General features: G+C 46.7%; 1 protein-coding gene across 1 annotated transcript in view; it reads left to right on the forward strand.

The window, feature by feature from the left end:
• POLE2 (DNA polymerase epsilon 2, accessory subunit) overlaps positions 1–16,375 on the forward strand; it is a 447,127-nt gene that overhangs the window by 313,806 nt on the left and 116,946 nt on the right. Inside the window, exon 13 of the mRNA XM_085627013.1 lies at positions 10,698–10,752. Coding sequence (XP_085483139.1) covers positions 10,698–10,752 — 55 coding nt within the window. The remainder of the gene's footprint in view (positions 1–10,697; positions 10,753–16,375) is intronic.

A 16,375-nucleotide genomic window follows, 5' to 3' on the forward strand; every position in this document is an offset into this window, starting at 1 on the left:
TCCCAAAGGCAGTACTATCAGAACAAACCTCACTATCAAGGACGTTGCCCTACTAGAGGTAGAGGAACGACAGTCCTCCTCAATGGCCAAAAACACCGGCAAACAATAAGGGTTCACTTCCTCTGTCACCGTCACCCACTCCAGTGGGAGGAAGTATCTCCGGACATGTAAAAGAGTGGCACGAAATAACAAACTATCAGTGGGTGCTAAATATACTGATGAATGGCTATGCACTATGCTTTCGTGCCCCTCCAAAGTATATTCCTCCAGGAAAGCCAACAGTTCACCAGCTGCCTCTCTTGTGTCGAGAGGTCTTCACTGTACTACAAAAATTGGCCATAGAAAAAGTTCCCCCATCACAGCAAGGAGAAGTGGTATACTCCAGGTATTTTATTGTACAGAAGAAGGGTCTAGAAGAGAAGTTCAGACCCATTCTCGATCTACGTCTCCTAAACAAAAACATCTAAAAAGAAAAGATTCGAGGCATATGAGCTGCAGATTGTACACTTTTGCATAGATCGCCATCTGGTGTTGGGCCCGGATGTTTGCAGTTTGTTTTTGTTCTTGGACAGTCTTTGGAAGTCACGAGTTCGGTGACTCCGCCTTCGGTCCGTAGTGCGCATGGGCTTCGGCTCCATCCTCAGATTGTTTTTTTTCGCCATCGGGCTCGGATGTGATACTTCGTGCTCCGGCTTCAAACTTTTCCAGTTCCAGCCTCGACGGAAAATCCTCGTCCATCGAGATTCTTCATCAAAATCATCTTCTTCATCTCTTTTAGAGGCACTTTCTCGATTCCACTCATCGGCACCGGCCTTCGGGCCCTCCTCGACTCCGGTCCCGGCCTATGGAAAGGACTCCGTTCAAAAAGTGCCCACAATGTGGGTCTAAGTTTCCCCACACCGATCTCCATCAGGTGTGTAACCTTTGCCTCTCTCCCGAACACGAGGCTCGTGACTGCCCCGCCTGCAAGTCTTTTCGATCGAAAAAGACCATCCGGGATCGAAGGGCTCGACGCACCATGGCGCACTCATCGACCTCGGCTCCACCGGACATCTTCGGAGACGACACCGAAGCTTCGGGGCAACAACACACCGAGCAGGAAGAAGGCATCGTCAGCGCTTCCGAGGCCGACGACTCCGACCTGGAGGACATCACACCGGCGCAGAGGGTCGTGAGTACTCTACCACCTCCCACCCCCGCGCCCAAATCCAAAGAGACTCAGGTTACACCTTCGCCTCTGGGCCTAGGGAAAACCAAACATGCAGCTTCTATCACCCCACCTTTGGGCCCGGTGTCGAAGTATCACAAGTCTCACGGCAGCTCGGGCTCGAGCCAGCCTACTCCTGGTGCCGACAAACACCGTTCGGCACCAAGGAAGTGACACCCAGCTCGGCTCCGAAGCCACCGGTACCGAAGCCTGGACTTTCGGTGCCGACGAAACACAAGCATAAATCCCTCGGCACCAACGCTCCTGCGCCGAAGCCCACCTCGACGCCGAAAAAAACGGAGGTTCCAAAAAAGCATGGCGCAGAGAAAACACCCAAGCCCTCGGCTCCGAAAACATCGGCGCCAGCGGACGATTCGGCGCCAACGGAACTATTTACACCTGATCCTTCTCAAAAAACCTTGTCAAAGGATCCAAAGACTGGGCTCTTGATTTTGTCTATCAAAAAAAGACGTCTTGACACACCAGCTCCTCCTCCATCGCCAAAACGGAAGGACTCTGCCACATCTCCTCTCAGAGTGCCCTCCCCACCACCTCCTACACCTCCTCCACCTCCTCCACCTCTTCCACCTCCTCTCCCTCCCAGGTCTCCGCCACCCTTGCCTCATCACTCCCCCACCCCATCCCCAGAACCAGATTACGGGGATCCAGATTATGATCCAGCGGACGCCCCGCTAGACCCCACACCCCCAGGGACCCCAGACCCATGGGAGGATTACCAAAACCCTGACATACCAGATGTGCCTCAAGATGACCTCTACCCATCCAGGCCATCTCCCCCGGAGGACTCACTAGGGTTTCACCACTTAGTGCAGCGAGCAGCACACTATCATGGGGTGGAACTACATAGCGAACCAGTGGAGGAAGACTTCTTACTGGATACATTTGATATTCAGGATAAATCTACAGCCATCTTGCCCATGCTTAAGGGTGTTAACAAACATGCTGCAGAGGTGTTCAAAGACCCAGTCAGAGCCAGGGTCTTAAACCCCAGGATAGAAAAAAAGTACAAAGCAGCCCCCACAGATCCTGCATACATTAAAGGACCTGCTCCTTTAGATTCCCTAGTTGTGTCCACAGCTAGAAAGCGGTCCAACTCCCAGTCCTCAAGTGAGGCTCCACCGCCAGATAAGGAATCAAAACTCTTAGATGCGTCTGGTAAACGCACTGCCTCGCAAGCCGCAAACATCTGGCGCATTGCGAATACACAGGCGCTGCTTGCGCGTTATGACAGAGCACACTACGATGAGCTAGAGGCTCATATGCAACACCTCCCAGAGAAACACAAACTTAAAGCTCATGACCTAATACAAGAGGGAAAGCTCATTACTAACACCTCCATTAAATGTGCCCTTGATGCAGCGGACACTGCTTCTAGAGCTATAAATACTAGTGTCCTGCTTCACCGTCATGCCTGGCTCAGGATCTCAGGGTTTAAGCCAGAAGTCCAGGCATCCATACTAAATCACCCCTTTGACCAACAACACCTATTTGGGCCAAAGGTGGACGAAGCATTTGAAAAAATGAAAAAGGACACAGACACAGCAAAGTCTATGGGGGCATTACAATCCCAAACCCCTAGACGTTCCTTTCAACGTTCGTCCTTTCGTAGCACAGGCAGAGGCTACTCCACCGATACTGCCTCTACCTCCTACAAGTCCCCTCCTCAAACTACCTTCTCAAAGGGCTACCAATGAGGTGGATACAGGGGCAACAACAATAAAGGCAGGGGCAAAACCAACACCACCCGTTCTGCCACACCGCCCTCCCAATGACTTCCCCTCGCTCCCCCCAGACCATCCCACTCCGGTCGGGGGCAGACTGCAAAACTTTATTCACGCCTGGGAGTCCATAACATCGGACAAATGGGTGACCCAAATTATTCGGTCAGGGTATTGTCTCGAACTAACATCTACCCCACCCAATATTCCACCAAGGCACCGCACAATGTCACAGGAACATTCCACACTGCTCAAACAGGAGGTGATCTCCCTCCTACAAAAACACGCTATAGAGCAAGTCCCCGTCAATCAGCAAAATTTAGGGGTCTACTCTCTGTATTTTCTAATACCGAAAAAAGACGGGACCCTGCGGCCCATTCTGGACCTCCGGCCTCTAAATGCATACATACATTCGGACCATTTCCACATGTTCACCCTCCAACAAGTCCTCCCACTCCTCTGTCAGGGAGACTTTCTCACTACCTTGGATTTGAAAGACGCATACTTTCACATTCCAATACACCCTTCTCACAGTACCTCAGGTTTGTGGTGGACGGTCAGCAATACCAATTCACGGTTCTCCCCTTCGGGGTCACCACCGCACCACGGGTGTTTACCAAATGCCTAGCGGTAGTAGCAGCGCACCTCAGACGCCAACACATTCACGTCTTCCCTTACTTAGACGACTGGCTGATAAAAGCCGCGTCTTACGACCAATGTGTGCAACATACAAACAGCACCATCCAACTGCTCCACCAGCTAGGCTTCACGGTGAACTACCAGAAGTCCCACCTCATACCATCTCATACAAAGCAATACCTCGGGCCACTATAGACACCTCCAAGGGTATAGCCTATCCCAATTCAGCCAGGATCGCAAGCATACAGGCCTTGCGCCACACGTTCATTGCTCAGCACTCTCTCCCAGCAAGAGTGTTCATGAAGCTAATAGGGATGATGGCATCTTGCATTTTCATAGTGCCCCATGCAAGACTCCACATGCGTCCACTCCAAGAGTGCTTAGCACGACAGTGGAACCAGGCCCAGGGACAGCTGACGGATCTGGTGTTGGTGGACGGCCGCACTCATCGCTCCCTGCAGTGGTGGAACACCACAAACCTCTCCAAAGGGCGACCGTTCCTGGACCCGGTTCCTCAGGTGATTCTAACAACGGACGCATCGCTCTCCGGCTGGGGAGCGCACCTCCTACACCTCACAATGCAAGGTCTATGGACGCCACAGCAAAAGTCGCTCCACATCAACCACCTGCAGCTCTTGGCGATCTTTCTAGCCCTAAAATCCTTTCAAAAACAGATTTCAGCCAAAGCAGTCCTCATTCGCACAGACAATATGACTGCAATGTATTATATTCAAAAACAAGGGGGGACACACTCTCCCCAGCTCTCCCGCTTAGCATAGAGCATATGGAGATGGGCAATTCCACAAAACATCTTTCTCCTGGCACAACACGTCCCAGGCATACAAAACACCATGGCAGATCTGCTCAGCAGACAAACGCAACAAATACACGAATGGGAACTGCATCCACGAGTTCTTCGCCCATTCTTCCGCAAGTGGGGGCATCCTCAGATAGACCTCTTTGCCACCCACGAAAACAAAAAATGCCCAAGCTTCGCCGCCAGATACCCACACCCATTGTCCAAAGGCAATGCGATATGGATGAACTGGTCAGGCAAATTTGCATACGCCTTTCCACCTCTCCCACTAATTCCATTAGTGGTCAGGAAACTACAACAGCACTCCCTCACACTCATTCTGGTAGCCCCAACATGGGCCAGGCAGCCGTGGTACACCACACTATTACAGCTATCAGTGGTACCACATCAAAAACTGCACCTGTCCCCATGCCTCCTAACTCAGAACCATGGAGAAATCAGACACCCGGACCCAGCTCAGCTCAACCTTGCGATCTGGCTCCTGAAATCTTAGAATTTGGGTACCTTAACCTTCCCCCTGACTGCATGAATATTATCAAGGAAGCCAGACGTCCTACCACTCGAGCATGCTATGCCGCAAAGTGGAAGAGATTTGTTGTTTACTGCTGTAACAATACAATCAACCCTTTGGATGCATCCATACAACACATTATATGCTATCTACTCCATCTTCAAAGGTGTAACCTGGCATATTCTTCCATACGCCTACACCTAGCAGCGATTGCTGCTTACCTGCAAAACAGACAGTATTTATCACTGTTCAGAGTGCCCGCTATTAAAGCCTTTATGGAAGGCCTTAAACGCATAATTTCGCCCAGGGCACCACCTTCTCCTGTATGGAATCTAAATGTAGTTCTTACAAGGCTAATGGGTCCGCCCTTCAAACCAATGCATAAATGTGAGCTACAGTTCCTCACCTGGAAAACAGCTTTTCTCGTAGCTATCACTTCCCTTAGAAGGGTTAGTGAAATACAAGCGTTCACTATACAGGAACCCTTCTTACAAATACATCACAGCAAAGTGATACTTAGTACGAATCCAAAATTTCTGCCCAAGGTCATTTCCCCCTTCCATCTTAATCAATCGGTGAAATTACCTGTCTTTTTCTCGCAACCTCAATCTGTTGCGGAAAGGGCTCTACATACACTTGATGTTAAGAGGGCTTTACTGTACTACATACAAAGAACGCAACCTTTCAGAAAGACTAAACAATTGTTTGTCTCCTTCTCTCCACCACATAAAGGCAACCCCATCTCTAAATCAGGGATAGCTAGGTGGATTGTAAAGTGCATACAAATTTGCTATCACAAGGCAAAAAGAACATTATCTGTTCCACCTAAAGCCCACTCTACAAGAAAGATAGGGGCTTCTATGGCTTTTCTAGGGAACATACCCTTAGATGACATCTGCAAAGCAGCCACATGGTCAACACCGCACACCTTCACAAAACATTACTGTGTAGACGTGCATTCCAAGCAACAAGCTAGTGTGGGCCAGGCTGTACTAAAGACACTATTTCAAACCGCTGAAACGGATACCGGTGGTCGCCGCTAGGGCTTGGTACTGCTATATAGTCTATGCAAAAGTGTACAATCTGCAGCTCATATGCCTCGAACGGAATATGCTACTTACCAGTATGCATCTGTTCTTGGCATGTAGAGCTGCAGAGTTGTACACGCCCACCCGCCTCCCCGGCTACCTGTATCCGTTCCAGTCTATCTTATTTAGATACAACACACATGGGTTTCTCGCTGTTATTACTACGCTCCATCATTTCCCTGCTGGCGAAAAACAATCTGAGGATGGAGCCGAAGCCCATGCGCACTACGGACCGAAGGAGGAGTCATCGAACTCGTGACTTCCAAAGACTGTCCAAGAACAAAAACAAACTGCAAACATCCGGGCCCAACACCAGATGGCGATCTATGCAAAAGTGTACAACTCTGCAGCTCTACATGCCAAGAACAGATGCATACTGGTAAGTAGCATATTCCTTTCACATGCTGGCGTGCCATCAAATATACCCACATCTTCAAAAAGGGGATTGGATGTGCTCGATAGACCTCCAGGACGCGTACTTCCATGTCCCAATTGCACCACGGCACAGAAAGTTTGTACGCTTCATGGTAGGCACAAGACATTATCAGTACAGAGTCCTACCGTTCGGCCTGAAAACTGCTCCTCGAGTGTTCACGAAATGCATGGCAGTGGTATCCACGGCTTTACGTTGCCAACGCCTGTTTATCAACCCATATCTAGACGACTGGCTTCTGAAGGGCTCCTCTCCTCAAATGGTAAAAGACCACTATGGAATATGCCTGAACTTACTGCAGTGCCTCGGCCTTCATGTAAATATGGAGAAATCAATCCATCAACCCACTCAAAGGATACACTATCTAGGGGCTACCCTGGACTCCAGTGTAGGAAAAGTGTTTCCTTCGGAGGAGAGACTGTTATCAATCCAACAGAAGTGCAATCTCCTTCTTCAAACCCATCAACCCTCAATTCATCAAGTCGCTTCACTTCTGGGTTCGATGGCATCTTGCATTTTCCTGGTTCCCAACTCCAGACTGAGGATGAGACCTCTTCAATAGGACTTGGAAGACAAATGGGACCAGACGTCAGCACGATGGGAAGACAGGATTCTTCTTTCCCAGTCTGCGAAGGCTTCCATTCCCTGGTGGACTCTCCGGCAAAATCTCTTGGTGGGAGTTCCTTTCCATCAAACTCCCCCGACACAATGCCCGATCACGGATGCCACACTTCAGGGCTGGAGAGCGCACATGGGTCTTCTACAGACACAGGGCAGATGGGATCGATCAAAGAACAATCGTATCATATAAATATGATAGAACTAAGGGCAGTACATCTAGCCCTCAAGGCGTTCTACCCATTGATACAATTAAAATTGATATTGGTACAAACGGACAACACGACCACCATATACTACCTAAACAAGCAAGGGAGGCTCGCTCTCTGTCCCTGGAGGCTCAGGCGATTTGGCATTGGCTCCTGGCTAGACAGCTCTCTATCACGGCAGTACATCTGCCAAAGGAACAAAATTAACAGGCGGATTCTTTGAGCTGCCACTTCGAAGATCAGCAAGACTGGTATTAAATGAAGAAGTGATGGCAGAAATTTTTCTACGGTGGGGTCATCCAACCATCGACTTTTTCGCGGACAAGTTAAACAAAAAATGCCACACCTTTGTGTCAAGGTTTTGCCGACCAGGGTCGATAGGGAATGCTCTTTTGATCAACTGGTCAGAAACCTTTGTGTACGCTTTTCCGCCTCTTCCTCTCATCCCGAAGGTGATGGCCAAACTCACACGTTCCAGGATGAGAATGATTCTTATAGCACCAGACTGGCCACGGCAGTGGTGGTACCCGGACCTGCTGCACCTCTCAGAGTGCCCACACAGGAGGCTTCCCTGCAGACCGGACCTTCTGTCCAAAATGAACAGGAAGATTCATCATCCCAACCTTCCCTCGCTGAGCTTGGCAGCATGGCTCCTGAGGTCCTCCAGTACGGTCATTTAAATCTCCCTCAGGACTGTATGAACATTTTGAGGGAATCCAAGAGACCTTCCACAAGACATTCAAATTCCTTTAAGTGGAAAAGATTTTATCTGTGGTCCATACGAAATGCTTTTCAAACTACTATATGTCAAGAGGAGGTAATTTTACCTTATCTTCTTCATTTGGCTAACTCAGGTTTAAAATTTAATTCCATTAAGGTATATTTGGCTGCCATTCCAGCCTACAGAAAGGCTCCAAATCAGCCCTCTTTCTTTCAGATTCAGGTGGTAAAGGATTTCCTTCAGGGTTTAAAGAAGGTGTTTCCCCCTGTTAGACCTCCCTCTCCTCCGTGGGAGTTGAACGTGGTTCATTCCAAACTGATGGGTCCCCCTTTCGAACCTATTCATAAGGCAACCCTCCAACATCTCACATGAAAAACTGCCTTTTTGGTAGCGATTACTTCAGCTCGCAGAGGAGGCAAGATTCAGGCACTCTCTTCCAAAGAACCGTACACGGTTTTTCATCACAATAGAGTAGTGTTAAGGACCCACCCCTTCTTCCTTCCAAAGGTGGTAACGGACTTCCATGTTAACCAAACGAAATCACTCCCTTCCTTTTTTCCCAATCCTTCAACACCAGCTAAAAGATTTCTTCATTCCCTTGATCTCAAGAGAGTTTTAAAATTCTACTAAGATAAGTTCAAAACCATCAGAAAGTCTGACCAGTTATTTTTAAACTATGGTTCTATCAGGACATGTTTCCCAGCCTCCAAGCGCTTCATTTCCAGATGGATAGTGTCTTGCATTAAGCTGGCATATCAATTGGCAAATAAACCCCTTCTGGTTTCTCCAAAGGCACGTTTCACTAGGGGAAAGGCAGCTACAGTGGCTTATTTGCACAATGTTCCAGTGGCAGAGATTTGCAAAGCAGCCACTTGGAAATCAGTACATACTTTCACGAGACACTATTGTCTCGATTCTGATTCTAGAGCAGATACTCAAGTGGGCCAAGCCTTCTTGTTAACTCTCTCTAAATGTATTTCTCTAAATGTTACTGTGTTTTTGATAATGCTCATTTGCTCGCAGGAAGAGGGGATGGGCTTACTACCCGATTCAGTGCTTATGACTATTGATGAGTATCCCCTGGAAGAGAAAGATAAGTTACTTACCTGAAATCCTAGTTCTCTTCCAGGGTATCCTCATTAACGTCATAAGCAATTTCCCACCTCCCCGTGCAAATGAGCTAACATTGTCATTTATTTGTGCCCTGACCTCCAGGTCTCCGAAAAAGAACAACTGACCTGTCACCCCTGAGGCATGATGGGAAGCTAAGGGTCATGGCGGCCTTAAAGGCACGGTGCCAGTTTTTTGATGCTCTGCATTTGCTTTCATTTTCTATGTTATCTCAGTTACAATGCAGCCTATGGGATAACAATGCCTGCTATTTCTTCTTATAGGACTATTTTTCCGCTGTTCATTGAAAGCAGTTCAAGTGCCTTTTGGTCTTCCTGGTTTGATTATATATGTTCAAAATCTACATTTCACAGCATTGTTTAGCCTTGGAAGTTGTTATATGTAAGGCTGCATTGTTTTTGTTTTCTACAAAACAATATATATATATGTGTGTTTTCATATATAATTTTTATATATTTTCCGGGGTCCCCGCGCATGGGCCGGAATGTTCAGTGCTTATGACTTTGATGAGGATACCCCTGGAAGAGAACTAGGATTACAGGTAAGCAACGTATCCATATCAGACAACCTTACTATCTATTTTTGTAAACTTTGGTCTGTTGAGAACTGGTTTACCTGCATGGTCTGGTGATACCTGACTGGTTTGCCTTTTACTCAATAGTCCATTTCTAGATAGATAATTTCTTGCATTAGACTGTGTTACCAGTTGGCAAATAAAGCCATTCCAGGTAGGCCTAGGGCACACTCAAGTAAGGAAAAGGCAGCTAGCACAGCTCTTTTAAGAAACATCTCTATTTCAGAGTTATGTAAGGACTATGCCTAGGGATCCATACAAACATTTGCTTGACATCATTGTTTGGATTCAGATTTCAGGCAGATGCTGAAGTAGGTCAGGCTTTGTTGAGAAATCTGTTAGGATGAGGATGAATGCAGTTTTTTTTGTTTTTGTCTGCAGTGTTCAAAGGGTTTTCCTACTCAATTCAGTGCTTATGACTATTGATGAGCATCCCCTGAAAGAGAAGGAAAGGTAATCCCAGTTCTCTTCCAGGGAAGGCCATAAACAACCCTCCCAAGACAAGTGAGAATATAGTATTTATTGCTCTCATCCAGGACCCTATTAAATCTGTGAACATAGCCTGAGCTAACTGTCTCGTGAGCCATGATGGGCCACTGGAGGAAAGATGATGCCCTTAAGCGCACTGTGCCAATTGTTATACTCTTTGAGTAATGCAGCCTATCAGCTGCTATTAACCTCTCTCCCTATCTTAATTCCTTTCAAAAGAATTTGTGTTTTTTGTTTCGCTTTAAAAAAAAAATTTTAGCACGTGTTTCTCCCATTAATATTAGATAATTACAATAAAATAATATTTAAGCAGGTATTCATTTGTCAAGTAACATATAAACTTGCTAGATTTCTCTGTTAATAAAATGCTTTATCTGATGTAGGACAATCTTTAACATTATACTACATGCATTAATTTTTCAGATTATGTTTGTATGAATGCAGGTGGGAAAACACTTTTCTCATGCCACAGAGTGCCCACCATACATTATTTTGCACTTCATTTTGTTTTTGAAATCTAGACTCTTTGAAAGGTCTTGCGGACATCATCTGTGATTACCCGAGCATTGTTAAGAGGTAATTGCTTTATCTTCTGATTTTTTTTTTAATTTAAGGGAAACCTAAAGCTAAAGCACTGATTTGGGGCTTTATCTGTTCTCCATGCTTACAACGTGTTCATGCTTGCTTCATAATTTATTAATGTCTCTGGTATTTGAATTGACATAACGTCCTTAGGTGCCAAAGTAGAACAACGTCGGCACAGCCAATAGGACTTGCTCGTGACACTAGGGTGCAGACCTTTTGACTTTGCCAATCATTTTTCTCCCTGATAACCACTGGGCATGTGCATACATCTGAGGCAACTGTCTAAGATATTTTTTTTCATTTGCTTTAAGAGAACTCATTCTAAGATGGGCACTGGGTGTGCAGACACTACAAAATTCAGCCTTCAAGCCATCTTGGAATAGTTTTTCTTTTGGTTTAAGAAGATCATTATACATTGGCTGACCGGCATGTACGAGAACACACGCTGGTTATATGAAATTGATTTTTCTTAAGGAATCTTAGAGAACCACTTTGTGTGCAAATGTGCTCGAAGTAGTGGTCTTTATGGGTTTAAAAAGAGTTTAAAGAAGAATGGCACCCAATGGCAGTTGTAAAGTGAGGGTGCAGAACCGGTGGTTGGAGGCTAATAACTTAATATAAAATTTGTGAAATGGGTATAAGAAAAATATTCAAAGTTGTTCAAGGAGTTTCCAAAGAAATAGAGTATTAGTTTAGGTGAAAAGGTTGATTATAAAACAGACAAGCATGCTCATAGAAATTATCCCACACCGGCATGCTTACGTAAAATGTTTGGATCTACCTCTCTTTGTCTGGATGTTGCGCGCTGAATGCCAATGCACATGTTCTGGAATTGCCTGGCCATTGAAACCCTATGGAGGGAGGATATAGATGCATTGTCGGAAGTGACAGGCCATGAAGATCTGCTCACAATGGAGGGGGCGCTGCTGGGCCTGTTCAGGTGGAACAAGACTCAGAGTAACTAACCGTTCATAGACCTGGCGCTACTTATTGCCCGTCAGTCCATTGCAATGCATTCGAAAGCAGATACACTTCTGGACTGCAACACTGGTGTGCTGCGACTCTTAAATGGGGCAAGAGCGAAGCAGTGGCACTTATACCAGAGGAGGGGCGAGGCTTGTGCAGGATCCCCATAGCAGGATCATGGGATGTCCTAATGCAGGACTGGCAAACGTTTAAAGAGACTCTCACTGACTAGATTACACCCATGATGGAAGCTCAGTGGATTACCATCGCAATCTCACTCATTGGCATGCCACTTCCTTCAGCTTGTTTCCCACCCTCTTTCCCATTTCGTCAAGCCCCTATGGAACTAGGGGAGTAGGTTGGGGGTGCACGAAAAATATACCCATTGTGGAACAGTATAGTAAGTCGGAGGGGCATAGATATGGGGGGTGGTTTTTCAACACAACAGTAAGGATTTATTGAGCGGGACTCCCTCTTTTTAGAGCTAAAGTTTGTAACTGTTTATATACATATATTCTGAACCAATTATTGCTGCTAAACTGCTGAGCTTGACATATTTGTACAGAACCTGCAAGGGGTTCAGCACGTTAAAAAGTGTTGCATTGTACCAACATGATGAAAATCAATAAAATTGCTTTTAAAAAAAAAAAGAGAGAGAGAGAGAAGCAAGAGTCTCTTCGACGCAGGAGTTAGTCACAGAAAAACATTTCATGTTCTCATTTTAGCTCTCTGTTGAATAAACATTGCAGATTATACCCATAATAACAGTGGGCTGAGTCAACCCATTGCTTACCATTAGTTGGCTGCTTGTTATTTGCATCTTACTCGGTGTATTTCCTGTTGCTCCGTGTGTTTGCTCTTATCAGTGGACCAAGGCCCAAGTACTCCTTTTCATCCATTGAACGTCTTTGTGAAGCTGCCCTCTTGATGCCGACAAGTGTGCGCGCTCTAGTGTTCTTGTTCTCCGGTGTGCACCTCGACTGCACTGCACTTTGTTTGTTCAGCCCTCGTAATCTCCCCGTGGCTGCACTAGAGTAAAAGCAGGTAATCCCATGCATTTATTATATTTACCATCATGGATGTTTACATGGAACTCCGTCCAGCCAGTTCCTAGGCGGTTTCTTCTGTATTGCCCATCTCGCTCAGTTATTTCGTCATGGACAATATGCAGTTTCCTCTTTAAACTGCATCATTGTCTCTAAAGTTTCTTCTAGGCTTTTTGGCTTCAGCCTTTTCCATTAGCTTTGTTTCCTAATCGTCCCTGACGTGTGTAACGTTCTTGATTTAAAAGCTTTCTAAATTGCAACTTGTGTAATAATGGCGTCTGGCCCCATCATGTGGCCTGACTGAAAACTGCCTTTCAGTGCTATGTGTAGATGGTGCAAAGGTGTTGTGTGTTTGTGTCAGTCAGCGCAGGCGTGTTGTATCTTTCATGCATTAGTTACACGTACAGCGAACCAGTTTATTTTTGGGTGACAAACTGCCAGCTTTCTGTCTCTTTTCATGCATGAGCACCCAAACTGCTTTCCTATCAGAGATACGTTGCTGTTAGTGAGAAAACAAAGGCTCTCCCAACAGGAGTCTGAACTCAGTTCTAATATATGGACAGAAGGGGCTGTTTTCGGTATGGACAAGGGGCTCACATCTCCCATTCCTGGCCTACATTTTAAGACTCACCCTAGTCTTGACCCCCACCTACCCCTTCCAGACTCAGATGATTATCACTTTCATAACCCAACAACTTACCTACCTCATTAATAAAACGTTGCTTCCTATTTGCCTCCAGATTCTCTCTCGCAAGGTATGCTCTTAGCACCCTGCCCTATTTGCCTCCAGATTCTTCCTCTTAAGGTATGCTCTTAGCACCCTGCCCTATTTGCCTCCAGATTCTTCCTCTTAAGGTATGCTCTTAGCACCCTGCCCTATTTGCCTCCAGATTCTTCCTCTTAAGGTATGCTCTTAGCACCCTGCCCTATTTGCCTCCAGATTCTTCCTCTTAAGGTATGCTCTTAGCACCCTGCCCTATTTGCCTCCAGATTCTTCCTCTTAAGGTATGCTCTTAGCACCCTGCCCTATTTGCCTCCAGATTCTTCCTCTTAAGGTATGCTCTTAGCACCCTGCCCTATTTGCCTCCAGATTCTTCCTCTTAAGATATGCTCTTAGCCCCCTGCTGACAGGCCACCTCTGCCCTTCGACCGTTCCTTCCCCTCGCCCTCATGCACATTTTGTACGGTGGCTCCTTCCCACTAATACTTTTTCTCACCCTCTTGCCCCTTTATCGCTTCTGCCCTATGCAGGATCAGACTCCACTCACTTGTCGAATGTACCCTCCTAATATGCCTGTCACCTGGAAGATTGCAAACAAATATGTCTGCTGTCTGCCCTGACTCTTTCAGTGCCTTACAACTCCATCACACTTGGCTATTGTTGATTGAAAAATGACTTTGTGATGAAGCCATTGTAAATGGTTAATCTGTCTGTACTGCTCATTGAATCCAATTTCCAAAAATGGAGTGTGCTTTACAAAACAATGCATAAAATAAATAGCACTTACTCTCAGTGTTTAACGTCTCCTTTCTCGAGAAACCAACACCTGCTCCCCCGTTAAAAACCTTTCAACACGTCGTTAAAAATAACTCAACTTACATCCCCTATTGGTTCTGCCACTCACTCCACTTAGACAGCTCTCTCACAATTATCCAACTTCCTCATCAAAGTCCATCACATCCACTTTTAACTAGATTCTCCCGCTGCATTTTAGCCGGTCATTCATCGCACAATGCTATGCACTCTTGTCTCTGGGAACTGCAGGCTTACCGGTGGACTAGTTCTCTTTCTATTCTCTTATTGCTCCTTTTCTGTTTCCGGGAGCTCCTTGTACTCCTTCCCTACCCTTCTACTGGGTGTTGTCTTCCAAAACTAGTACCGGGAGGGGGCACTTTACTGTTTCCCTGCAAACCCACGTTTTTGATGACATCATTTCCGCTTTTCGTCTCTTTGTTTCTGCTACAACTTACACTTCTTTTTCTTATTTTAAATGTCTGCTATAACTTCTTAACAAAAATGAAACATAGGCTCAGTTCGTCAAAAAAATTTCGGTAAAGTAATTTTTAAGTTAAAATGTATGAAGAGAGGAGCCAGTCCCATCAAATGAGCAGTTACATATGAGATCCTCTGAAATAACCCTTTCTCAGCAACGTACTGTTCATACTGTCGGGACTGCAGCTTCTCCCTCCTTCTTATAAAGCAACAACCCTGTACCTCTCATGTTGCTTGTGAGAGGTGTCTTGGGCTATTAAATCAGATTAGGAGACATTAACCGGAGGCGCCCCATTGAAATCACATAACTCCATTTCTGTTGACATTCCACTCCTTTTACGCACAATTGCTCACCAAGCTACAACATACAACAAAAAACAGCTTATTAATCACATAGGCGAAACCTGTTGCATTTACCAATGCTTGTTTTAGATTTTGTTGCTCCATGATGGAAGGCTGTCATCTTGGAGTGGTAAATTAAAACAAAATGACAGCTGCGTTGTGATATGCGCACATGTGTGATCATGCATGTGTATATGCGATCTCCCTGGGACCGCTGTAATGCAGGAAGAGGTGTGGCACCGCGGCCAGTGATATGCGCACATGTGTGATCATGCATGTGTATATGCGATCTCCCTGGGACCGCTGTAATGCAGGAAGAGGTGTGGCACCGCGGCCAGGGCGACTGACACCGGGGATCACAGTTCGATCCCCGGCGCCAGATTAGCCCAGCACCACGTGACTCTGGGCATTAGCTTGCTTAACCTTCCCGACGGCCCCCAGCGCCTAGAGACCCTTGCAGGTGATTGTTCGCGCTTTACAAATGTGGATTATTATTATGTAAGGATACAGATATGCACATGCATGCATGAATATTCAGCATCGCACTGTCCAACCCCTGACTACCGTTCTTCCCACCCCCACCGGAATTGACAAACAAGCCTTTTTAGGTCTCGCTCGCGTAAGCGATCGCCCAGTGAGACTTATGTAGGGGCTTCAGAAAATGCTCCCAAAGGCTTCCCAGGCGGATCGGGTGGCGGTAACGCGCACAACCACGCGCATTCCATTTGCCACCAGCTACTTCCTGCGCGTGCACCGCCTCACGAGAGATTTAGTAAGGGGCACAAGACCGTAGGAATGCGGTGATTGGCCAGTGCATGTGAGGCATTCAAGCGCGAAGCTGGCATCTGGCATCGGACTTGAAAGCAGCAGACTGCTTTCGCCAGCGCGCGCTCGGCCTCACTTCCTGCATCCCCTCTTACAACGATTAACTTTCGTTATAACTCACACCCCATATGCTCGTTCCCTCCCACCCTTCCTTTGATGTCCGCTTTTCTTGTTGTTTACAAACCACGCCACACACTGCTGCACGACACACACTGCTGCACGCCACACACTGCTGCACGCCGCACACTATCGCACGCCACACACTGCTGCGTACACTGCTGCATTACACACTGCTGCATTTCACACTGCTGCACGCCGCACACTGCTACACGAAACACTGCTGCACGCCTCACACGGCTGCACGCCTCACACTGCTGCACGCCACACACTGCTGCACGCCACACACTGCTGCACGCCACACACTGCTGCACGCCTCACACTG

The sequence above is a fragment of the Triturus cristatus genome, chromosome 9, assembly GCF_964204655.1.
Source record: "Triturus cristatus chromosome 9, aTriCri1.1, whole genome shotgun sequence".
Classification (NCBI taxonomy): Eukaryota; Metazoa; Chordata; class Amphibia; order Caudata; family Salamandridae; genus Triturus; species Triturus cristatus.